Source organism: Polypterus senegalus, chromosome 10 (genome assembly GCF_016835505.1).
Source record: "Polypterus senegalus isolate Bchr_013 chromosome 10, ASM1683550v1, whole genome shotgun sequence".
Classification (NCBI taxonomy): domain Eukaryota; kingdom Metazoa; phylum Chordata; class Cladistia; order Polypteriformes; family Polypteridae; genus Polypterus; species Polypterus senegalus.
Genome location: NC_053163.1, coordinates 36,311,162 through 36,337,279, shown reverse-complemented (window position 1 = coordinate 36,337,279; position 26,118 = coordinate 36,311,162). Strand labels below are relative to the sequence as shown.

General features: G+C 39.3%; 2 protein-coding genes and 1 long non-coding RNA gene across 5 annotated transcripts in view; 1 reads left to right on the top strand and 2 right to left on the bottom strand.

Annotated features, from left to right (window-relative positions):
- Nucleotides 1–961: 961 nt before the first annotated feature.
- The window catches only part of LOC120537073 (CD9 antigen-like), a 112,946-nt gene continuing 87,789 nt past the window's right edge, over nucleotides 962–26,118 (top strand). For 2 of the 3 annotated variants that reach the window (XM_039765709.1, XM_039765707.1), the window contains exon 1: nucleotides 962–1,186. In XM_039765709.1, coding sequence (XP_039621643.1) covers nucleotides 1,058–1,186 — 129 coding nt within the window. In that variant the 5' untranslated portion in view covers nucleotides 962–1,057. Of the gene's footprint in view, nucleotides 1,237–26,118 lie in introns of all 3 variants that reach the window. The other variant, XM_039765708.1, reaches the window with a different exon arrangement.
- LOC120537072 lies at nucleotides 4,651–7,478 on the bottom strand. The gene is made up of 4 exons (XM_039765706.1): nucleotides 6,555–7,478; nucleotides 6,272–6,439; nucleotides 5,712–5,807; nucleotides 4,651–5,602 (listed from the first exon to the last, which is right to left on the bottom strand). The coding sequence occupies exons 1-4, from the start codon at nucleotides 7,392–7,394 to the stop codon at nucleotides 5,288–5,290; spliced, it is 1,419 nt and encodes a 472-aa protein (XP_039621640.1). The 5' UTR covers nucleotides 7,395–7,478; the 3' UTR covers nucleotides 4,651–5,287.
- On the bottom strand, nucleotides 7,484–11,640 carry LOC120537074. The gene is made up of 3 exons (XR_005635257.1): nucleotides 11,593–11,640; nucleotides 8,049–8,118; nucleotides 7,484–7,520 (listed from the first exon to the last, which is right to left on the bottom strand). It is a non-coding gene; the product is annotated as an uncharacterized LOC120537074 (long non-coding RNA).

Below are 26,118 nucleotides of genomic sequence, written 5' to 3'. Positions count from 1 at the left end.
TCCATGGTCTCTCCAAACTCCTCCCATGCCCGAGTTTTTGCCTCAGCAACCACCGAAGCCACATTCCGCTTGGCCTGCCGGTACCTATCAGCTGCCTCCAGAGTCCCACAAGACAAAAAGGTCCTGTAGGGCTTATTCTTCAACTTGACAGCATCCCTCACCACTGGTGTCCACCAACGAGTTTGGGGATTGCTTCCACGACAGGCACCGACCACCCGCATTCTCCCCCACCATCGAAGCCAACTCATCACCAATCTGGTGATCAGCTGACAGCTACATCCCTCTCTTCACCGGACTGTCCAAGAGATGTGGCTGCAAGTCTGACGACACAACCACAAAGTCGATCATCGAACTGAGGCCTAGGGTGTCCTGGTGCCCAGTGCACATATAAACACCTCTATGCTTGAACATGGTGTTTGTTATGGATAATCCGTGATGAGCACAGAAGTCCAATAACAAAACACCGCTCTCTCTCTCTCTCTCTATATATATATATACGATTCAAATCTTACAGAGGTGTGCTCCAGTAAAACTATTCTCTCTCAGCTGTGAGAGAGAAAAATAAAAAATAAAGGGAGAATCAAGTGTACCTTCCAAAATAAAATGAATGTGTGAAACAAAACTTGAGTTGTAAATGTGTGTAATTTGAAAGCTGTGCGCATCGTATCCATCTTATTTTTCTACTTGTCTGTTTCAAAACCCATTTAATTGCATCATAAAACTATGCCTTCTTTATATTCTTTACAGTATGTTGAAATGTCTGACATCCAACATCGCTGAAAAACACACTTAAAAAAAAAAAAACGTTCCTCCGAACTTACCACCTGCACATCTATTTAAATACGCACAATTTCTGAACACCATTTGAGGTGTCGTCTGAAAATATTTTGTCAATGTTATCTATTTGCTCCCCCAAAACAATTTCGCACCAGGAAACCGTGCACCGTCACGACTACGCAGTATGAACATCCCTCAGATTACCAGCTCAAAACTAACTCGCTGAACAGAAAAAATGAAACCTGTAAATGCGCGTCAAAATTGAATATATAACGGCGACATGAAGCAGGCGGAGCATTCGAGTTCATTTGAACAGCATCCCGCGACTTCTTACTGTTTTGTGATTCACATTATTGCCGTGGGTGTAACGTTTCAGGACAGTCTGCAAGGAGCATGGCGCGGGATTCCTGTGGGTACTTTTATAAATGCGTCTGCATTATTCTAAGTCTCATTTATGGGGTGAGTGTATACCAGAAAGATTGATCATTCACTATTTTTATCGAAAGAGACCGGGAAATAAATTGTATGTACTATTGAGAGAAAAAAGCATGATTTTAGACCTTATGTTTTATTGATTTTATCACTGTAAAGTAAAAGTGTTTGATTGTTGGTGTAAACCTCTTATCAGATGTATTGAAAAAAGAGTGTTTGAAAACGTCAGTTGACGACAGCCGAAGATAACCAGGTCGATGTCGAAATTTTACGGCTACATGTGAGCTGAGAAAGGGTAGTCATTTCCGCACAAATGAAAGAAAGTGGGAAAAAAAATAATCTGTCACCCGGGGCAAGAGCTTTTTAACTGTGATGGAGGATGAGGCTGGGAGAATGCCGGGGAAATAAGTTACATAAATAGGCCTATGTAGGCGGGAAAGAAGGAGAATGTGTATATCAAATAAACTAAACGTCTATTTTGTTTAATAATTTCTAGACTACCTAGTCCGATCGAGGCACCTGGATTGCGGTCAAGTAGATGTATTTTATGAAGCTTTTTAGATGGTGCTGATTTATCAGTAATTAATTATACAGAGGTGCTTAAACATTCTCGAATATTAAACTCAAAGCCTCCGTACTCACAACGCATCGGTGCCACAGAGTCACCATTAGATGCTAATAGTCGTGTTATTGTGTGCTCCGCTGTTGATGCTAGTACGCCACTTGTAGTCACGATACTCCTGTAGTTACGGTCACAGGAAACTCCGCCATCGGTGATTAAAGTTTTCGAGCATCAATTGTCAAGTTTTGTCGTTGTTAGCAATTGGGCTGCTGCTCTGCATTAGCCGTTTTTATAGCACCAACACCACCCGATCCGCACAGTTCACGGTGCTGCCCGATTTTTTTTATGCATGCATAAACATTTACTGCGTATGATATGCCGTAACGATTTGTTACACGCTGCATGCGCTTGCAAGAGTCTCTGACTTTCACTTTACAGCACGGACTGAGTAGATCTGTATGGCGTTATTTCAGTGCCACTATTCTGAGCGCACGTAAAAAAATATTGCAAGTGCAAGTGTTGCATTTTGAGGAGAAATTTATTTTGAGCGTACAAAAGCTGAATTTGAGTGAACAAAATTCATTGCTGCGTGCAAAAAATGTATTTCAGTGTTTGCACTTATCCATATACACACACACAATAGCACCCCTCTCGCTCAGTTTTTCATTTGCGCTTGCGCAATGTGTTGCTTGCGCTCACAACATTCTCTGCTGCAAGCGCTCAACTCTCTGTACACCGTTATAAGTGTGCCACAAAACCAACCAATCACAGACTTGGTTTCAAAAATTCTGATTGGCTCTTACGGCTCGCTAGCTGCTGCATTCCGGAAACAGTCCGAAATGTAGCTAAATCCAGCTAAACTCAATTAAACCCCAATTTGCGGATAATATCTTTAATTATTTTATTTTAAAATATATTATTTGTTAAGACTATCCCTCTATCTGCAAGAAGCGAGGCTGAGTGGACAGTGTTTCCGGTGTCCGGAATGCAGCAGCTAGCGAGCTGATTGGAGACCGTAAGAGCCAATCAGAATTTTTGAAACCAAGTCTGTGATTGGTTGGTTTTCTGGCACACTTATAACGGTGTACAGAGAGTTGAGCGCTCGCAGCAGAGAATGTTGTGAGCGCAAGACACACATTGCGAGCAAGCGCAAATGCAAAAAACTGAGCGAGAGGGGTGCTATTGTGTGTGTGTATATGGATAAGCGCAAACACTGAAATACATTTTTTGCACGCAGCAATGAATTTTGTTCACTCAAATTCAGCTTTTGTACGCTCAAAATAAATTTCTCTTCAAAATGCAACACTTGCACTTGCAATCTTTTTTTACGTGCGCTCAATATTTTTTTACGTGTGCTCAGAATAGTGGCACTGAAATAACGCCATAGATCTGCGCATGCTGATACACAAGTGACAGTTGTTGACATGTAGACTAAATGTCCTTGCGATGGCAAGAAAATTATTAACAGCGTACTCTTGGGTAATATACAAATGTCGGAAGAATAGCAACACTGAAGCTTGTTGACCAGGGTCAAAGTAGTACACCGGTCACGCAGTCTCCTTTTTTTACAAAAAAAAAAAAAATCTTTTACATGCACATGCGCACCGCCGTGCACTATAATCACGCGAGCACTTAACAAGGGGAACACCTCTTTCACTTGATAGCATTTTACATTTATATGCCAACAACAGTACTGTATTTTCATAACAAAAAAAAAACACTTCAAACGAATTATTAATTCGTTATTGAAAACGCACAGAGAAACACACTGTCGGATGCTAAGCACGGGATCTCCTTTATTAGTGCGAAAAAGGACTAATAAATAACCATAGCATTTACTGTCCTAGTAGAAAGTGTTTAGTCTGTGCATTTCACATACACGAAAATGCCTTACCTTAAGCGATCTGATATTTGATTAGAAGAAAATATGAAAGGTATTACTTGTCAGAATACTTTTTGAGCGTACCATACAATGGATACATGAGCCGAGTTTTATTATGAGGGGCGTTCAAAAAGTTTCCGCACTTTTATATTTTCGGTGAAGACAGGAGGAATTGGGCAATAAAAAAACTGGTATGACGCTGGGAAAATTGAATCGCAAACAAAGGTGAATATGTACGTCGAAAAGTTTTGTATTGTTTTTGAAATTCTTAATAGGCCTAAATATAGTTAAAGTGCGTGAACATTTTGAACGTCCCTGGTAAGTTCAGTCTAAGTAAGATGTCCTTGCACCCCTCGGAACAAATCATTGGTTATCTGTGAAGCAGGAATATCCTGAGCATTCGCTATCTCTGATCATTGATCAGCATGTAGAAAAAACCGCTCTAATTTACTCTACACATAGAGGGTCCATCCTTTACTTTTTCCTGATTTGGATTACTCTTAAATGAAACGCTGTCAGTAAGGAGTAAAATAAATCACTGTGTGGCTTTCTGTCGATGATAAACTTCGGTTCACGGGGAGATCAGCCCTGACAGATACAGATATCAAGGGGAAAATACAAACAAAAAAGAGAGATGTGGGGATATGATTCTCTGTGATGTACACTGTAAACCCGAACAAGTTAGCAAAACAAAAAAAAATTGAGGCAATAAGTTGCCACAAAAAAATTAAGTTAATTAACTTAAAATGTTAATTTTTCAAGCCTATTTTTTTGAGTAAGTGACTTGTAATATTTAACTCGGGTTAAATTAAATTACTGCATATTTATACTCAAATATTTTAGTAATACGTAATAATAATTAAAAATGTTATTCTCAGATCAAATTAAGAAAGTGTAACTTAAAAATTTTTAATTAAAGCATTGCCTATTTCGAGTTATCTAAACACAAAATGTATTAGTTGTACTTACACCTTTAAATAAATAAAACTCAGGCATGTACTGTTATTCAAAAGTTTTATTTGAACATTCACTGCAACATTAATAAATTGCTATTATAAAAATACATAACATACACAGACATAGTGCAACAGGTTACATAAAATAACATATCCTTCTTTAAATTTTAACCCTTTCTAATTCTTATGGCTACCTCTACATCAGTGTCAGATCAAATGTTCTGGATTACAGGATTTTAGTGTTCCCAATTGTGCCAATATGCTACAGATTCTAACAATTTTCAGACTGAAGAACAATTTAATATGTGTACATCTTAGACTTCCTCTCATCTCATTAAGAGTATTAGATTTGAAATTGTCTTTTCAAGTTAAGAAACTTTAAAATGACACCAACAATGGATGAGACTACAGGCAGCCATGAAGTAGTGCATGTTATTTGAATTATATTACATATTAAATGCACATATTGTTTATGAACATATTAAATTCTTCCAAGTTGAACAAAAAAGTGAGCTCAGTACACTGGTTCAAACTCAACATTTGTGGTGAGACGGAGTGAAACAGGCAACATTTAACAACTACTGTGACTCAGTATATTACATATCAAACTAAGTGCCAAAAGTGCACTTTTTCAATTCAATTCTTTTAAGGCTAGACATCACTTTCTCAGATCAGTTTTTAGGTATATATCATCAAATCATTCTTTAGAGTCTGCAGTCTGGGTGACAATTTGCCATCTTCCAAACTAAGCAAAATCTTTTGAAAGAATTCAAAAGTGTTTGTTAGTCCTTTGGGATAACTAAGATGCAGAGCATATATGAGACTGAACATTACCACAAGGGCATCCACAAACCTGGGAAGAGTAATTACAACTTCACTTTCAATAACAATCAAGACATTTTCAGATTGGTAGTGAACTGGACTGCTGGTGTTGTCCCTGTTCAGTGTAATAAGGGCCATAGGTGCATTCACAAGCTCTGCCTCATCAATGTCCTGAAAGAAATGGAAACACAGCTATTTCACAATCAATAACTTAAAAGAATACACCATCACAAGCAGGAAGTTTAAAATCTAAAATGTGTGATATAAGTTTATAACCAACCTTGCATGTCCTCAAAAATCCAGACCAATCCTCTCGCAGAAACACAGGAAGTGCATGGAGAACAGTTGTACGTTTTGTGTGTATATCATGTAATTCCTAAGGAGAACAGAATTGTAGACAGAATTACATTTTATTGTATAAATTAAGTTCAGAATTTAAACACCAGCTAAGACTGTCTAAAGTGAAAGTATAACATAAACTAAACTGAACTAAATAAGAATTAGGCTTAGTTTTTCATTCAAACTGTGTCCAAAATATGGTGACTAAACCAAACATGAAGCCCTGCATTGTGATCCAAACAATATTACCCTCTTAGCAGCAGCAAATAAAGGTGTGGTCAATGGCCTAACCCTAAGCATCCTAAGCATTATGTGGGCCATGAAATACACATGTAGTGATATTCTGTAAAAAGACAAGTAGCCAATGATTTAGCACTTTACTCAAAATAAGATACATACTGGAACAGCATTCCACAACAGCAACTAATAACACACATACAAGTTGGCTAATTAAAAAGCTCATATTTCACTTCTGTAACTTTGAAATAGGCAGTGTAGTACCTGTTCGTCATGGACTTTCAAAATGCCAGCCAAAGAATCTGCAATCTTTCCAGTTTTGGATGCCTTCTGCCTAAACAAGGTCATCAAGCGTGGGATGTGACGATCAAGCTCTGCATAGAATATGTTGCGCAAGTTCTGGTTTGTGATCCGCTGGAATTCTGCATACACCTATGTAAACAGTAATAGAACATCAGTACATATTAATTCAATATAAATATTATTTTCACAGAATGGGGCATATAAGCACTGGAGCATCATTGAAACAGCAGATAAACCATTTTACCTCAGACTCTATGCGCAGAGCAGGCCAGAGGTCCAGAATTTCTTTCACTGGTGGGCTGAATTGGATGATGGTCTGTCGTCTCAGGGCAAATGTGGTCTGCATCATCCTTCCAATCAGAGGTAGATTTCTCTCAGTCTTCTTTAGCTCTTCAATGATCTGTTCCCTCAAGCACTCAAGAGATGTGGAATTTTCTCCCTTGGGAAAGTTGGGCAGAAAGTTAACCTCTGCACGCTTGGGTCTTTTAATACCAGAGTGTGGAGATTCATTGTCAGGATTATTTTGGCTTCTTTTGCCAGCATTTATAGAGACTTCAATGCATCCTGCCCTTCTCATCTTGTTCCTGTAATTGCCCATTTTAAACAGCAGGCTGTTCTTCCAGCCATTCCATCCAGTGTTAGACCCTGCTTCTTTCAAACACGGATGTTTTGTGACAAGTGCTTCAGCTACAAATGCAATCTGTTTGCCACTTGGGTAAGCAGAGAAGCCATAGATAGTAGATGCAAGCTTATCCAAAATATCATGTTTTTGGTCTCTTGTCAGTTTAAGAGGTCTCCCAGTCTTCTCAAACTCTGCATTCCCTTCTCTAAGTTTTAACTCAACATCAAAAGAAAACGTAGGAACTGGAAACAAATCCAAAGGCCATCTAGTTAAACGTTCAGGGCTTGATACATCTGACAGTATTTCAGTAGATGCAACAGAACTAGAAGAACTGAAATCTTCTTCAAATGTTATATGCAAAACTGATTTTTGTGGCAATTCTTTGATGTCAACCAGGGAGGTAAGTCTTCCATCAAAGTCTGGATCTTCATATTGTAAGGTGAACTGAAGATCCAATTCCATTTGTTCTTTTATAATCTTAATCAGTGCATCAACAGAGGCTGGCCGTGAGCTGAGCTTTAATTTGCGTGCATGGTTTTTCTCAACTATCCAAGAATCATCGTTTGTGAGTCTTCGGCTGCCATTGTACTATAAATTTATCAAAGAAAAATAAAATAATAATTGAAAGAGAATTTGGTAGTTTTTAAAAAGGCACAAGTTATTATGTACAGTATAGCCAGAAATGGTATAATTTACATTATCATCCACCATGGAATATCTCTCAGTTCTGCATTAGTTTTTCATTATAGTATCAAAAACTAACAAATACCAACACTAAAAAGATAATGTGACAAGGAGCACAGTGTCAGGAAACAAAGATGCATATGGCAGAGCAAGAGCTGGTGAGAAGAATCTGATCAACTCTACATTGGCAAATGCCAGGTTATTGTGTGTTGTATAGTATTTATAGAGTACATTACCAAATAAATATCATGAGCCCCTTCATTAGTGAGGTTAAGGTCAAAAACTGACAAAGTATAGCTTTTAAAGATTAAGATAACTGAAAAAAAAACCAAAAAACTCAAATATAACTCTGTATTACAAAATATGATGCAGTTATATAGAATATACACTGACCACATTAGAACTGACCAAACAAAAGTTGCAATTACTTACTATTTAAGGTTCCTAATCTTGCTTGAGTGGTATGAATCTTTTTGGAGTCAACAGCAGCAAACTTTCAATTCTGTATGCAGAAAAGGTGACTGTATCATTGAGATCAGAGAGCAGGTGAACAGACAAGCCTGTGGGTGTGGCTGACAGCTCATAACAGTGAAAATGTTCTGAATACCATGAATCAAAATCATTACAAAGAAAGCAAACTACGTGGTTCACTATGTAGAGCTCAACAATTTTGGTAAATTTCGGCAGTCCCCCATTGAATCCAGCAGATACAAACATCCCACAGGAGTAGTCTGTGCCATCAATTGTCACCATTCTGGTACTGTAGACTGTGTCACTATCTGTTACATCCCTTAAATGTAACTGAGCTATCTGGGGTAGTGATGACACCAAAACCGAGTCAACTCTTGATATCTGTATCTTTGGCTTGAAAAATGACGGTGCATGAAGATGATATGCCATCATGTTTTGATGTCTAACTGCAAGTGTCTTCAAAATGTTTCTAAAATTGTGCACATCTTGTACAGCTCTTTTAAAAAAGTGATGCTTAGCCTCAAACCTCATGGTCCAAACATGCACAAGTGGTCCAAAGCACTTTATTAGATCTGGATAGTGCTCCAAATAGTGATGTTTAGGAAGCAGCCTACAGTTAGGGAAGGCCTCTTGCAATGCCTGCCTATGATCACTGATTTTGCATTGAAAGTAATCTAACATTTCATCGGTGAATGATGGGCACAATGCTAGTTCCACCACTTCCTTTAGATCCATCAAAACTGCCCATATAGCACTACCTTCTGGCACAGCACTACCTACAAACAGTGGAAGCATTCTTAGTAGAGTGGCATTTTCATGTCCATTACCTCCAATTGTTCTTCGAGAGAAATGTTTTGGGAATTGGATGAGGTTTATCAGATTTATCAGTGTGCTGGTATGGGAAGGATATAATCTTTTGGTTTAAATACTCTAAACTGAAGTACTTCAACTGGATCAACTTTTTTATGCAAAGAGAAAGTTCAAAGGGAACAATTCCCTCCAAAAGATCATGTAGTACATCCGGAGGAAACCCTGTGATAGGATGGAAGTACTGTAACGACTCACGCAGGACACATTTTCCTTTCACACCAAAATGGCTTCCTAATCTGTCATTCTGTAACACAGTCTGTACATGAAGGTCATGACTGCCCTTGTTTCTTGCAGTAAACTGACCTTCTCTGACTGCTGTGTTTTGAAACTGTTCATTTGTAGCCATACAAAACCTGCAGACATATTCTGATCTGAATGACTGTAGAAATCCACCTAAACCATGGGCAGCTAGATTGTCAGCACAAACACATAATATGGTGCCCTTTATATTTTGACCAAGAGATTCAATAAAGACACCATCCTCTTCCAAAGTGCGAATATCACGGACCAATGGTGCAAGTGCTGCTGAGTAACCATAATTCTGGAGGTCTAACACTTTTACTAGCAAAGCTAGTTGTATAGTGTGCAATGCTGACCTGTATTTTGGGGGCAAATTGGCTAGGACCCAGTATATTGCACAAAGTTTGTGAATTTTACGAGAAGTCCCAAGAGGGTTAGCAATTTCAAGATCATCAATATAAAGCTGAATGGAAAAGCTGAGCTCTTCTTTTGAAAGTAAGATGTTGTCACAAAAATATGAGCCATCTTGGTATGTCTTATAATGGTTAAGGTCGGTGTTATGTTCTCTGATCTTGCTGAGAATGTCTGTTTGTTTAAACAACTCCTGAAGCATTGGAAGAACTGGAACATACATTATTGTATGACCAGGTTTCTCTAGCTGATACTCAACTGGCCTTACAAATGGGTATCTATTCTCAATAAATGTTCTCCTTCGTTTGGAAGACGACAACTCTGCACCTTCTAAAGTAGAACTAAATAGAATGTTTGAATCCATGACTGCTTTGACTACTTCATTCAGAGTGGATTCTGTAACATTATGACCACACCTCAGCAAAATGTCATTAACTGATGACTTTATCAAGGGCTGGGACAATGAAAAAAATTGATTCAAATGGTCGACTATTTCTTGAGTACCTATGTCTGAGACATGAAGTATAGACTTCATCTTTAAAAATAAAGAAGCTAAATTAAGCTTCAGTTGATTTCTTAGTTTGTCATAATTATCACCCTGTTTGTCATAATCATCCTGTATTTCTGTGCTCTGGGAAGACAACTCCTCCTCCAAAGCACTTGACTCTTTAATGCTGATGATGCCACTGCAGAAATCTGATGGAAGGTTATTTTGATGTACTCTACTTTTATGAGAATTAAATGAAGAGTACACATTTGTACTATAGTTACAGTCCCTGTATGGACATACCACCGTTTCATGGTTTTTTAAATGTCTTCTGTAGTGACAGAGTAATGCAGATTCAGAAAATGGTTGCTGAAATGTGCACATAGGACAGCTGAATACTGCACGCTCATTGTGTGTGTAACTGCTGTGTTCATGATATCTTGACAAATGAGTTTTCAAAGCATTCAGTGTCTGAAATGTGCACATGCAATTATCATACAGGCATGGTAGTGGGCTGACTCTTGAAAAATGACTGTGCTCCAGCCTATAATGTTTAAATAATTGGGTTCTGGAGCTCCAAACATCTGAACACAATTTACAGCCCCAAGCCATTCTAGACACCACAGCATGAAAACAAATTAAAAAAGATTATTTTTGAGTGTACGTTTTTGTTATGACAATAATTGTCAAAATGAAACAAAGATTCTGAAATTTACAATTATTTTTAAAATGTATCAATGTAATCAAATTATCAAACCTGTTCACGTAAGCACTGGCAGCTCTGTGGCTCAGCTGAACACGAGTTGATTCTGTTTTAATGATTTTTAAAACAGTTTTGCAATGTTTTCAACTGCACCTCACTGAAATACGTAAAATATTGAAACTACCTCAGTAGAGAATTCAATCCATACCTTGTAAATACCATTACTGCTGCAATATACACACCTTCATTTCAGATCTTAAAAATACATAACCGGTTAGCAGGATCCACTTCAGTTCGCATCGGAGCTTCTCAAAATGCACGCTCCACTTCCAACAAGTATTTAGAAAATGTAGAAGAAAATCAACGAGCTTTCGCGCTTTCAAGAACGACACCACACCACCTCGCCACTAACATCTAATTCATGTCATTAAGTACCACCCTTTGAAAGTCACAGCGTGTTGCTGGTAATAAGCCACTTATCGATAACCATAAAGAAACTTTGAACTAGTTGCATTAGCGTTATAACGTAACTTACGTGATACCGTTAAAATGATAGAATAATTTAGCAAGAGCCAAAAATTAGCGAAGTTTATTGGCTGTTCATCCACACTTCTTCAGCTTGTCTTTTTTCTACCACAGAAATATCACGGAGCTATTGCAACGACAAGGTCGTCAGATAAAAAGACACATACATTCAGTTTTGCACAATGGACTCATACATATCAACAAACTAAAAAGACAATGGTTATTTTTTAGTTTATACAGTATTATATATTATTACAATAAATACTTACTCAGCGTTTTTCCGTCTTTCTTTCCCGCGTCGCAGTGGTGGAGGCGCATACAACAGACGTAATAACGCAGACACATTAACGTCATAACTCGAGAATTCACAGTGAAAGTGGCTTTATAATTCTGAGTATAAGATACTTAATCCAAAACTAAGTTGTACACCATCAAATAAATAAAGTTTACAAAACTCAAAATTATATTGCCAGTTAGAACAACTTTATTTTTTTAAGTTAGTTGAACTTTTAATAAAGATTTAATTTTACACAAGTTAAAAGAACTAAGTTATTTGGACTGCAGGGTTTACAGTGTCTCTTAAAGTCGGAAGAAAGAAAAAAATGAGACGGCGATCAAGATATTTGGAAGGCAAACTACTTAATTGGTGCATTCAGTTAGTATGACGATGATTTCTGTTAATCCTTATTGGTAGCATTTAATTTAAGAGAAATCCAGATCAGGAAGGGTAGGGAAAACTGGAGCTGTGATCGTTTCTGAATGCCGATCAGTGTTTACAAGTACTAAATGATCAGAAAATTACTGCTTCACAAATAACTGACGTTTATCTCTATACTAGGCAGACCCGCCTTTTAAGGCGACCGACTTTTAAGTTTACCACTTCTTAAGGCAATTCAATATGTAGATCAATTTGATATTTTATACAAACTTATTAATTTGGTTATATTGCATTTGAGCGGTATTACTTTAATACTCGTAGTTTCTGTTATTTTTGTGATGAAATTTAAACTTTTTTTCTATATTGAGGTCGCCCTTTTGAACCCCCCTGATATTTACTACGCGGTGTGGCATTTGTACTCCATCAACATTAATTATTTCCAGAGACATAATTTTGTCTATTTTTCCAGCGCATCGCGCACAAAAGCAAGGGAACGATGGGAGCACCAGAACTCTGCTCATATCATGTCGCTTCGTACCGCAAGCTGCAAGTAGTAAGTCTGTGATAAGCGGGATACCGCTACGCTTTCCACTCACGGGACGGAAGGACAATCCCGACCGCTTTTATATAGTAAGAAAGAAGAAGAAGATAATCGCATAGTCTGGAGTAGAAAATCATCTTTTACCTGGAAAAACGAAACTACAAATCCCATCGTGCATTTCAAAATGGACGGGGCGTGTGTGAAACTCCGCGCCTGCGTAAGGACAATCCCGACGGCTTTTATATAGAAGGATATTACAGTATAAATTACCACCACCCCCAAAACGCAAATGCCATTGGAAACACAAAGCTTTAGTTCATGTTAGGAGGATTAAAATAAAGTTTGATTTATTTATAAAGGGAAGGAGGAGCAATTAGTATGGGGAAGTGTAGAAGGAAAGAAACATGTTCTTGGGTAGCTCAGTGTTAAATATTTATCGTTGTGTTACACAAAAAATAAAACTGGCATGTAGGCCACAAATTGGGATGATCATCTCTGTGTGCCTTCCCACACATGGAGGACTCCTCTGCTATGCTATGAGGTCACTCGAGAGCCAAGAAGAACTGATGGCGGATTTTGGCAAGGTGAGAATAGCAGTCATTATGGATTGGCCAAGACAATGGACAGAGCAACACAGTCCTTTTACTGGCCCTGCATGTCTTTGGACTTTGCTAATTACTGCTAGCAATGTGCTGTTTGTCAGTCCTGGAGGTCCCTTGTACTTTGCCCATATGCTCCTTTGGTTTCTATCTTACCTAAATGCCCATTCCAGATTGATGCAATAGACATAACCAAGCTGCCAATTTCCACAAAAGGTCACCGTTACTTATTAGTGCTGGTGGATCTTTATACTAAATTTATATTCCTTTGTCCATTAAGGGGTCATACTGCTGACTCAGTTGCACCTTGTCTTTTTGAACAGTTTATCCCACAACATGGAATTCCTGAAGCTCTGCACTCAGACCAAGGTCACCAGTTGGAGTCAGACCACATAATAAACCTTTGCAACTTGTTAATTCAAAAACTCAGCACTTCTCCGTATTATGCAAAGTGTGCAGTGAGCAGTGGAATGTTTAAACCACATCTTAAAGGAGGAACTCTCTAATTTTCTGTTTGACATAGGTCAAGAATGGGACGATCATTTACCTCGAGTGGCATTGACATTTAACACAACAAACCATGCTAGCACAAGTTTCATACCTTTCTTTTTGGCTCATGGGCAGGAGGGCCAAGTTCCACTTGACATACTTAATAATGAAATAAGCTATTCAGCCTCTGCAATGTCTGGCAACCCTGCAGCATATGCAGCCTCATTTAGGGCACGACTGTCAAATGCCTACAGATCTTTTAGAAATAAAGCACAACAACCGCAGCATCTATACTACAATCACAGTGTAAAGTACACACCTTATAGAACTGGAGATCTAGTACTGATGGATAACCCAGCACATCATCAAAACAAATTAGCCCCATGTTGGATTGGCCCTTATGACAGTGGTTCTGAACCTGTGGGGCGGGACACCCTAGGGGTGCGCAAAGTAACAAAAAGGGGGGCACAAAAATGTGAAAAAAAGAAAACAAGAATCAAAAAATAATATGTTGAAACCAAAACAAATTAACTTAAACTGCATTCTGATACTAGAACAATAAATATAGAGTTGGATAAATGTCGATAAAAGTTAAGTAGGTATAATAAAATATGCATCTACATTTCAAAAAAATGTTAGTGGGGCGCGGTTAAAACTGTTATGAAAACTCGGGTCACAAATACTTAAAGGTTGAGAAACGCTGCCTTATGAGATTCTTTGTTCTCTACAATCACCTGAAAGTGACAAGTGACTGGTTTCTCATTATCACCCAGACTCTTTTATCTCCACCTTTAAACAACTTGTCAGGTCTTATTCCAATTCCTGTGCCACCAGCTATACCTTCAGTTGCTACACAGCTTCAATGATAGCCATGACTGTCTGATCCTACTGTTGCAAGTCAGAGCTGTACTCATACCACAGCAGAGCCAATCCTCACACTGCCCAGTTCCCCCAGAAATGAAGCAAGTTTAGTTAAAGTAGGATCATTAGCATCTTTTCCTCTCATTAGGGAAGTGGTTCTCAACCTGTGGGGCGGGCCCCCCTAGGGGGGCGCGAAGTAACAAAAAGGGGGCATGAAGATGTGAAAAAAAGAAAACAAGAATCAAAAATATGAAAAAAACATCTGTTGAAACCAAAACAAATTAACTTAAACTACATTCTGATACTAGAACAATAAATATAGAGTTAGATAAATGTTGATAAAAGTTAAGTAGGTATAATAAAATATGCATCTACATTTCAAAAAAATGTTAGGGGGAGCGCGATTAAAACTGTTATGAAAACTCAGGTCGCAAATACTTAAAGGTTGAGAAACGCTGCATTAGGGTCTTGCCTCCACGTCAGAGGAACATACCTGGAAGATTTTAAGACTTTGTGTTATACTAAGTTGTATTGACTGCTAGTATTATTTTGATTAGAGCTAAGTGGGATAGAGGGGGATAAGGTAAGGACCTTGCTAGGGTCATCATCATTAAGATCTATGATCACTTGCTCACCTACCAGTGACCGGAGCAGTCTGGCACTGAGGGTTCTCAAAGAGTGCAAATGTGAATATCAGCAGAGATTCTATTCAGTCTTTGTTGATTTTTGTAAAGCTTTCAATTCAGCTGACCGAGCTACGCTGTGGGACATCATAAGACTTTGCAGAATCCCTCCAAAGTTGCTGGATATCAAGGCCGGCTGGTACACTAGTACTCTGAGTGCTGTGCAGAGTGGAAGCAGACTCTCTGAATTTTCCTAGTTGATTCAGAGGTTCATCAGGGTTGTGTTCTTACTCCTACTCTGTTAAGTTCTTGCATTGACTGGGTGTTTGAAGTGTTGTGGGGTCCAGCAGCTGTGAGATGTCTGTTGGTGAAGAAAGATTCACTGATCTTGACTTTGCTGTTGATGCTGTGATCTTTGTGGAGTCAATGAAGGTTCTGATCAGAGCTCTTGAGAGTCTGAGCAAGTAGTCTGAGTGTCTGGTCTTGCGAGTGTCCTGGATAAAAACCAAGATCCAGGTCTTTAATGACCTCTTGGGCACAGCCATTGTCAGTGTGTCTGTCTGCAGAGAGAATGTTGACCTTGTCGAGAGGTTTACTTACCTTGGCAGTGATATTCATGTCTCTGGTGCTTCCTAAGAAGTCAGTAGACAGATTAGGAGAGCAATGGTGGGGGGGTGTTGGGGGGTGTGTGATGTGGTTACTGGAAAGGGGTGTGTGGTGCGTCCAAAATATTTGCAAAAAGACAAAGGTGAAGAGGGTCCTCATGTGTAAATGGAGTGTATGCATAAAAATGTTGTGTACGCCTGTTTCCACGCACACTTTGAGATGTATAAAAACTGAACTTGGTGTAAAGTCATGCACATTTTCAAGGCAGCCTCACACCATATGTATGCACTTTTCTGCTCAGTTTTTCAATCCGGTGCTACCAGCATCAAAGCATTGGTACTGTTTTTGTGGGCTTTCTTTTATAGATTCACATCCATGATGCGGGCTGTATCAAATACACCAAAATTAATTGTATTTTGTTTACAAATTTAATTCACTTTATTGTAATCATTTGGTAACAATATACTGTCATGTTGCATGGAACGGCCAAACTATTCCAACTGCCATGGCTGCTTTAGTGTTGTTAGAGACCTTGCAAATGGAAGAATTAGAAGGGACTGTGTGTTTTTATATTTTGATTTCCAAGCGCTATCCTCTTGGAGCTGTGCGCTGAACTGGTGCCGGCTTTACAAAGGCATACATTGAGGAATTGTGCTGTACCTGCTCTTTTGCAAGTTCTGTCCACTCTTAGGTTTTTAGCCACAGGAGCTTTTCAACATGAACTTGCTGACCGATCAGGTATTTCACAGTCATTACTGTGTTGCGGCATGCCACCAGTATGGGATGGTATTATCTGCTTGTCATCCAGATATGTAAGATTTCCTTACACTATGGTTGAACTGGCAAACATCAAAGAGCAATTCTCAACAACACTTGGTTTTCCAAACGTAATCGGAGCAGTCAGCCACACGCAAATTGCTATTGCAACAGTGCTGGACAAGTTACATCAGCATGGGATGAATCACCAAAAGAATGAGCTGGCATCATCATCTATATCAGGAGAGCCTATAAAAACAGCTAGTCTGCACGGTTGCTGATGCTTTTACCAACTAGTAGGTTAAAAGGCAAGCAGTCCTTTTAAGGATAGCGAGTCATCTCAAAGATCCATGTAAAGAGAGAAAACTGATGCATTGTATCGCCCCGGTGCCATCGCTACACTATAAAGGCTCCTTCAGAAAATGAACTTACTTATGTAAATAGAAAGCATTTACACTCTGTGCTGCCATATAGTCCACAGTCCATTGGGCAAGCATGTAGTGTGCTACATAATGTGGTACATAATCATGGCTTGCCCGTACCTTAAGAGATGCGGTAAGATGGACCTGAAGCCCTGACCCACCAAATGATCAGCCAAATCAGACAGCATTACAACTTTGTTTGAATGTAATTAGCAGAATGTAAAAAGAGGCAATCAGAGGCGGCATTTATTTTTTAACCTATTCATTTAATTTGTGGTCAATATCACATAGTACAGCCCTTATATTCAGTGCCAGTGCTAGGTTATTTTGTGCCCTAGGCTAAGTTTATTAGTGCGACAACATGCTGTTCAGTAGCTAACCTGTGCTGCTCGTTTTTTTTCTCCATATTATGATCTCTGTCCTAGTCAAATGCCTACTCCTTCATAATGGTGGTGCCGACCCTGCATATTGTTTAGTTCATTGGCAACATCTCTTACAGCATCCACTATTGTATTTTTTGACTTTGAGTGTCTCTGCCGCATTGTATCACTCCATCAGTCTCCTTTTGTTGCTCATACCACTGCTTAAGCCAACAAGTAGTACGTTTTTCCTTGCCTCCAGTGAATTCCTTGCAATTCATTGAAATTCTTCTGTTTTCCACATGCTTTTGCCATTGTCTTTTAACAAAACACTGAACAGAAGGGGCTATTTATATTCATTTACATATTAAAATATGCCAAATTTGGAGAGGAGTTAGGATGGTGCTGTAGATGCTTGCATCTGCATTAACATTCACATTGATTGGAATTTATAAAGGGAAAGTGCGTGGAACTTTGCTTACGCAGTTTTATGCATCTGAATTTTTTTCTGAGTACACACACTTTCATTTTTGTCCATACACCATGTTTTAGTTTGAATTCTACACACGACATTGTGCATAAGACCTCAAGTCTTTAGAGTCCTGATGCTTCCTCCTTTGCTATATGGTTGTGAGACATGGCTGCTGTCCAGTGACCTGAGATGAAGACTGGACTCTTTTAGTACTGTGGCTCTTCGGAGATTACTTGGGTAACGCTGGTTTGACTTTGTGTTGAATGAGCAGTTGCTCATGGAGACACAAATAAGGCATATTACCTGCTTTGTGAGGGAGCTTCAGTTACAGAACTATAGCCATGTGGCTCGATTCCCTGAGGGTGATCTGGCTCACAGGATCCTCATATTTGAGGATCTGAGCGGCTGGACCAGGTCAAGGGGACACTCATGTAACACCTGACTGCAACAGATAGAGGTTCATTTCTGGAGGGTGGGACAGGACCATGTGTTTCCCTGTGGGGTTGCCTGAGCTGTTTTGTAGTGTGGAGTGTGCATCAACGTGCTGTACCAGTTCATGCTCCTGACCTGACCTAAGTGCTTTCTTACTTTATGCTTAATCTGTACATTTATGGAAATATTACTTCTTGTTGTTTTGACTTTATTAGAACACTATCCCATCTAATTTAATTTGGAAATTTTCTTTTAGTTAATAATTAATAACTGATTACTGCTTAGGTGAATTCTGATAGCAATTGAATTACATTGTTACTGAATTTATTATTATTTCTGAAAATATTATAGAAATAAGAATATTTCTTCTGGGGTAAGAGAGTAATGTAAACAGTAGTTTATGTTAGGGAGTTTTAATAAAGTTTTTATTGATTTATTTATAAAAAGGAGGAGCAATTAGTGAGGGGAGGTACAGAAGGGAAGAAAAGTGTTCTTGGGTAGCTCAGCGTTGCATATTAACCATTGTGTTATTTTAAAAATAAATTTGGCAAGTTGTTCACAAACTGGGGTGACCATCTCTGTGTGCCTTGAAACACATCGAGGACTCCTCTGCTATGCTACTGAGGTCACTCGAGAGCTAAGAAGAACCAATGCCGGTTAGGAGCTGGTAAGGAGAGAACAGCAGACTCTTACAGCACTGCATCCAGAACATACAGCTTTTACACACATTAAAGCGAGTAATGTCTCGTGTTAAAGTGAGAAGGGATGAATAACTACCCTGAGGGGTTACTCTTGTTCTTTACTTGCAAGGCATGACTGGGTCAGTTTGACCAAAATGAGAGCTAAACATCATTAATCTGTGAAACAGTAATGTTCTGATCATTTTATATCCCTGGTTTACATATACATATTGATTTAAATGGATCGGTTTATATATTGTGATGTGTGGGACACCGACTTGCACAAGAGAGAAGGAGATGAGTCCAGGTTTCTGAGAATATCAGCTTTAATGTAATGAAAACAGGAAAAGTCTCCGCATTTATTCAAACAGTAGCTGTCACTTCAGCACACACAAACACTGGAAGCAAGCAGCAACGTTGTTGGTCATCCTGCATGAACTCTCTTCTTTAATTTAAAACAATACAGAATCTTCCTCATCAGGTAGATTCAGTGGCTGCAGATTAGCGGCTGGAGCGAGCTCATTCTGGAGGAGAGAAGACAGAAAATCAAGCAAGGCCATGTCAGTGGCCAGTTTTAAATGTTACACACATCAACCATTGGCTGACAGACGCATTAAGTGGTGAGCCTACAAACTTACAGTTGAACCGGCAGCAGACCATCCCTGTTTTTACTGAGTTTCACTGCACAGTGTAGTTAGGAGTTTGTTGAGCGCTATTGCAGGGGTGCCGGGGTCACAATATATGTGTTGGTTCAGATATATTCGTTCAGGTGTGTATGTATACAGTATATATGTGTGTGTGTGTGTGTGTGTATATATATATATATATATATATATATATATATATATATATATATATATATATATATATATATATATATATATATATATATATATATATATATATATATAGTACACCCCCAAAATTCATGGGGGTTAAGTTCCTAGAGCACCTGTGAATTATGAAAAACCACGACTTTTGGATGTGGTTAAAAAATGCCTTTTAAATGCCTATTTTTATAGTTTCAACCCTAAATACAGTATGCCCTCAAAGCACTTTAATGGCGTTGCAGACTCAGCTTAATACATTAATACATTACCTAAAAAATACCTAATACATTACCTAAAAACAGAATGTAAAGGTAAACCCGTATACTGTACAGTACTGTATGCTATGTCTCCCGCGGTGCTAGAATATAAAATACCAATGTTACCGCTATACATACTGTAATTCATGCAAGGGCATTTTCTTTGGTATGTGCTGTAGTTTTCTTTGTTATAAGCAGAGTAAATACATAATAATTTCATTTAATTAAAATACAGTAAAATGTATGGGTACTCACCAATAATGAATGATATTGTTGATGATGATGATGAAGTAGCTGTGCAGTACGATGCACAGGATTTCAAACTCCTCGGGTGACGCCTCTTCTTCAGGCACTTCAGGAGGAGTCGTATCTTTTACTTTTTGGCAGTATCACAGAAACTTACAGGGTAGGGTACTCCAGATTGCTGTTTTGTTCTTCTTTATGTAGCATATGTAGCATTAATGCCATAGTGGCGCGCTATTGCAGCATAATTTTAGTTCCCGGAGCAAAGCCAGTAGTTCAACCTTCTCCTGGAGTTTTTTAAACTTCTTCTGGCGCTTAGGCTCAGTTCCAGAAACCTTAGAAGGTGCAGAGTGATTCGATGACATTATGTACGTTCAAGAATAACAAAACAATAACAAAATGGAAAACACGAGGACATCTAGCTGGAGACGCATCACAAAGCAGCAGTCAATCATCAGCAAGGAGAAATGAATAACGCTCTCAGATTGGCTACTTTCACCATCCCAAACCACATTTCCCTCAGCGGTTGTAAACCCACTCACCAGGAGACGCATCACATGACAGCAGTCAATCTCCAGCAAGGAGAAATGAATAATGCTCTCGGATTCTCTACTTTTACCATCCCAAACCGCGTTTCCCTCAGCGGTTGCTTCCTTTTCTCTCTAAAGCACAGTATTGCCACGAAAAAAGCCATAAAAAATTGCGGAGGATATTTGCTCTTTCCGTTTACAATTAATAGTTACGTTCTAAGAAAAAATCCGCGAACGACTGAGTCCGCAAACCCTTGACCGCGACTTTGCGGGGGTCTACTATATGTGTATATGTGTATATATATTGTGCGTATATGTGTATATATATTGTGTGTGTGCATATTTGTGTGTATATATACTGTGTGTGTGTACAGTGCATCTGGAAAGTATTCGCAGCACATCACTTTTTCCACATTTTGTTGTTACAGCGTAATTCCAAAATGGATTAAATTCATCTTTTTCCTCAGAATTCTACGCACAACACTCCATAATGACAACATGAAAAAAGTTTACTTAAGGTTTTTGCAAATTTATTAAAAAAAAAAAAAAAATGAGAAATCAAATGTACATAAGTATTCACAGCCTTTGCTCAATACTTTTTCGATGCACCTTTGACAACTACAGCCTCAAGTCTTTTTGAATATGATGCCACAAGCTTGGCACACCTATCCTTGGCCAGTTTGGTCCATTTGCTCTTTACAGCACCTCTCAAGCTCCATCAGGTTGGATGGGAAGCGTTGGTGCACAGCCATTTTAAGATCTCTCCAGAGATGTTCGATCGGATTCAAGTCTGGGCTCTGGCTGGGCCACTCAAGGACATTCACAGAGTTGTCCTGAAGCCACTCCTTTGATATCTTGGCTGTGTGCTTAGGGTCGTTGTCCTGCTGAAAGATGAATCGTTGCCCCAGTCTGAGGTCAAGAGCGCTCTGGAGCAGGTTTTCATCCAAGATGTCTCTGTACATTGCTGCAGTCATCTTTCCCTTTATCCTGACTAGTCTCCCAGTTCCTGCCGCTGAAAAACATCCCCACAGCATGATGCTGCCACCACCATGCTTCACTGTAGGGATGGTATTGGCCTGGTGATGAGCGGTGCCTGGTTTCCTCCAAACGTGACACCTGGCATTTACACCAAAGAGTTCAATCTTTGTCTCATCAGACCAGAGAATTTTGTTTCTCATGGTCTGAGAGTCCTTCAGGTACCTTTTGGCAAACTCCAGACAGGCTGCCATGTGCCTTTTACTAAGGAGTGGCTTCTGTCTGGCCACTCTACCATACAGGCATGATTGGTGGATTGCTGCAGAGATGGTTGCCCTTCTGGAAGGTTCTCCTCTCTCCACAGAGGACCTCTGGAGCTCTGACAGAGTGACCATCGGGTTCTTGGTCACCTCCTTGACTAAGGCCCTTCTCCCCAATCGCTCAGTTTACCCAGGTTTGTGCCTTGAGACAATCCTGTCTCGGAGGTCTACAGACAATTCCTTTGACTTCATGTTTGGTTTGTGCTCTGACATGATCTGTCAACTGTGGGACCTTATATAGACAGGTGTGTGCCTTTCCACATCATGTCCAATCAACTGAATTTACCACAGGTGGACTCCAATTAAGCTGCAGAAACATCTCAAGGATGATCAGGGGAAACAGAATACACCTGAGCTCAATTTTGAGCTTCATGGTAAAGGCTGTGAATACCTATGTACATGTGCTTTCTCAGTTTTTTTATTTTTAATAAATTTACAAAAACCTCAAGTAAACTCTTTTCACATTGTCATTATGGGGTGTTGTGTGTAGAATTCTGAGGAAAAAGATTAATTTAATCCATTTTGGAATAAGGCTGTAACATAACAAAATGTGGAAAAAGTAATGCACTGTGAATACTTTCTGGAAGCACTGTATATGTGTGTATATATACTGTGTGTGTATATATGTACCCTTCCTGATATACAGGACAGTTCAGATGTATACATCTGTTTGAACAGAATGTTTGGGATTTACGGGCAGGCACTCCATTCCATTTCTGCAAGTGACATGAACTGGTGTTATATTTATAGTCTGAGGAAGAAAAGAGAAAAGGAGACAGTACTGTTTTTTTGTGGTGCTCCAGTGTTGCTCACATCCATATCAGAAACACGGTCCTGACAAACTGTGGTATGCCTGATAGATCGTCCATTGTCCAGGACACCATAGGATCATCCACCTGCATATCTCTGAGTTTTTCCGCATAACCTGGATGGCTGGATAGTATTGAAGGCACTGTAAAAGTCAAACATATTCTTAAAAGTGCTACTAGCTTTCTCTAGGTGAGAATAAGCCTTGTGGAGCAGAATGATAATTGCATCCTCCACTTCAGTCTTTGTCCAATATACAAATGGCAGTGGGTCCAGGTTGTCTACCACAAGAGAACTCATGAAGTCCAGGACCAATCTCTGAAATGTCTTGATATTAAGTTCCACAGGTCTGTAGTTAGGCGAAGAGGCACTTTCTGAAGCCTTAGAGGCATACTGAAGTGCTGACGGAGAACACCACAAAGTTGATCAGCACAGTCCTTAAGAACTCGAGGACAGACTCGATCTGGTCCCACAGCTTTTCCTGTGTGTAGCTTCCTCATTTATCTCCTCACATGGTCTTCAGTTATAGATAGTCCACACTGATGGTCGGAGGTGGACTCATCATTGGCCATTCCAGTTGATGTGGCAGGAGTTGTTGATGTGGTAGGTATGGTGTGGAGTGACTGCACATTAGAAGAAAGTGACAGCGTGAGGGAAAATCTATTAAAAAAATTGGTTCAGCGAGTTAGCATTGTCCACATCCCCGTCTAGCACTTGAGCCCTGGATTGCTTGAGTTCAGTAATTATACCCTGTCCATTCCAGACATCCTTCATGGTATTCTGTGTGAGTTTATTTACCATTTTAGCTTCATAAGCATCATCTCCTTCAAAATCTCTGACATCGGATTTAATTGCACTGTTTTTCTTATTCAGAAGACCTTTTAGCTCCTTGGTAATCCATGGTCTGTTGTGTGGAAAGCAATGCACTGTCTTTGAGGTTACCACTGTGTAGGCATAGAAGTTAATAAAGTCTGTGATGCAGTGACTTAGTGCCTCAATACTGTCCCCATGTGACTCACACATCATTGACATGTCAAAGTCACTGGTGTGAATAAAAATTCATATGCCTTATAGTTTTCAAGTTATGGGGAGACGAAAAAGTTGCTTGTGAGGATTCTCTGAGATTAGGGGCCAAAAGCCTAAACTTTATTAGTTTGATAGTAGATCCACCTCTGAAAAGTATATGGAAGATTATAGTGATGAAGTAGTGGAACAAGATATAAATGGAGGTAGATCAATGATTTCAACCTTTTTACACTTGGGGAGAAGAGTGAAAATACAATTACTGTATTTCAGGGGCAGCTAATAAAAAAAATATTTTGTATATTAGTTTAAATATAATACTATAAAATGAGGATGGCACTGTGGTATAGCTGCTGCCTTGCATAAGTAGTCCAGGGTTCACATCCTGGGCCTTCCCTGTATGGAATTTGCATGCTCTCTCCGTGTCATCCTGGTGCTCCGGTGTTCTCCCACAGTTCAAAGATATATAGGTTAGATGAATTGGAGATCCTAAATTGGCCTGGCCCTAGTGTGTGGTTTTGGTGGTGTGGGGGATGTGTGTGTGCGCGCATTCGCCCTTTGCTGGACTGGCGCCCTGTCCAGGTTTGGTTCTTGTCTTGTGCTCTTTGCTATCTGGGGTAGACTCCAGCAAACTCCCGTGACCCTGTTTAGAACTAAGCAGGTTAGAAAACTGACTATAAAATGAACATTCTTTAAAATAACCGGAAACCGAGCAGTAAAAAATGCTAATAAGAGTTGGAAATTTAATAGAATAAAAGTAAAATTTTTAGAGAGCAATATTTAATCAAAATTAAGCAAATACACATTCTGGCTATTCAAATGGCGGCACATAGGCCACATCTGGTCCAAAGGCAAGCTCCCAGTGGCACAGCCTGTGGTCTCCAGAGCTCCAGACTGCAACTAAAATGGTCTGAAATGCAACCAAAAATACGCTTCGGCAATTATCATTTCTACTTAGTTCACCAGTTACGAATGAAATCTCTGCTGAGGGGAGGCTGTGAACTTCAATGAGAGGCTGGTTACGCTTGTACCAGAATAACGATCAAAGGGCTGAATATGACACAACTGGTCATCAAGACAAAAGGTAGGCATGCAAAACATTTGAAATTCATCTGCTCATCATATGAGTCCCCTGCTATGAATATATCTGTTCCCTGTGGAATTCAGATGTCCCCTCTGATTTGGCATGGCACACTAAGGTGTAATTGTCACCGATCTCTGTGTGTTTGCGTATTTTTGCATACCGTTTAACCTTTTAGTTAACACATATTCTGTGTAAAATGCTAGCCTGTCCATCAGTAAACATGTAGTATTTGCCTGCCCACTGTTTCATCATGCGCAGTGATGTATTCTCACGCAAATAGTTAGTGTAAAATATGACTAACAATTTAATGGACATGACAATAGTTCAATGCCAGGGGCTACAGTGACACCAAGCTTTAAGTACTCCTTATAATAATGCCTAACAAAGTTTTATTGTCTTATTTTGGTTTCTGTCAGATATTCCGAAGTATTGCAACATTTCTTTTAGACTGTTTCTTTTAAACTTGAAGGACTCGTACTTGGCGTTCTTTTGGTGTCATCAGTACTTGTCTTCTAACCATTGTTTTTCACTTTGTAAGAGTTTTGAACCCTTTTGAGACCCTCTCCAATGGGGCTACACACAGAAATATGAATGATGCGTCCATCGAGGGCTGCTTGTCCAACAGTGAGTCAACCGCTGGTTTGCAGTGCCACAGATGCAACTGCAAGCTCACTACCTCCATGCGCAACACTTCTGTCCACCGATGGGTAATACAGGGAACATTATAACTTTGCCACTGACCTCGCCTTGACCTTGCCCGTTTGCAGTGTCTGTGTGTTATCAGATTGGTAGCTCCACCTGCAATTAATAACCTTTATGTTCATGTTTCAAGTTAAATAAATCTGGTTTTCCTGAAGTCCTTAGACTCATTTTGGGTACAAAGCAGCGACTTTTTTTCACAGCTTTTAAAGAAGGTTAAAAGGTTTTGTTTTTTCTTTCCATTTTGTAGGATTTAAAATTTCCGAAATACCACACCAAAGTATTTGCAAACAATATGCACATGTTGACAGGTGAGCTGACATAATACTAGCAAAACAATGTACTGTCATCAAAAGAATGATCCTGACCCCTCCATAGATCCTTGGCAGACAGTATGTATCCTTACACACTGTCATCTATATTCATTATCCTGGGCAGTGCTGTCCCGCTCCATTCTGCTACATGATCCAAGTGCATAAGCGGCAATAACTCTTTCATGGACCGGCAGGAAATTTCAAATTTGAATTGT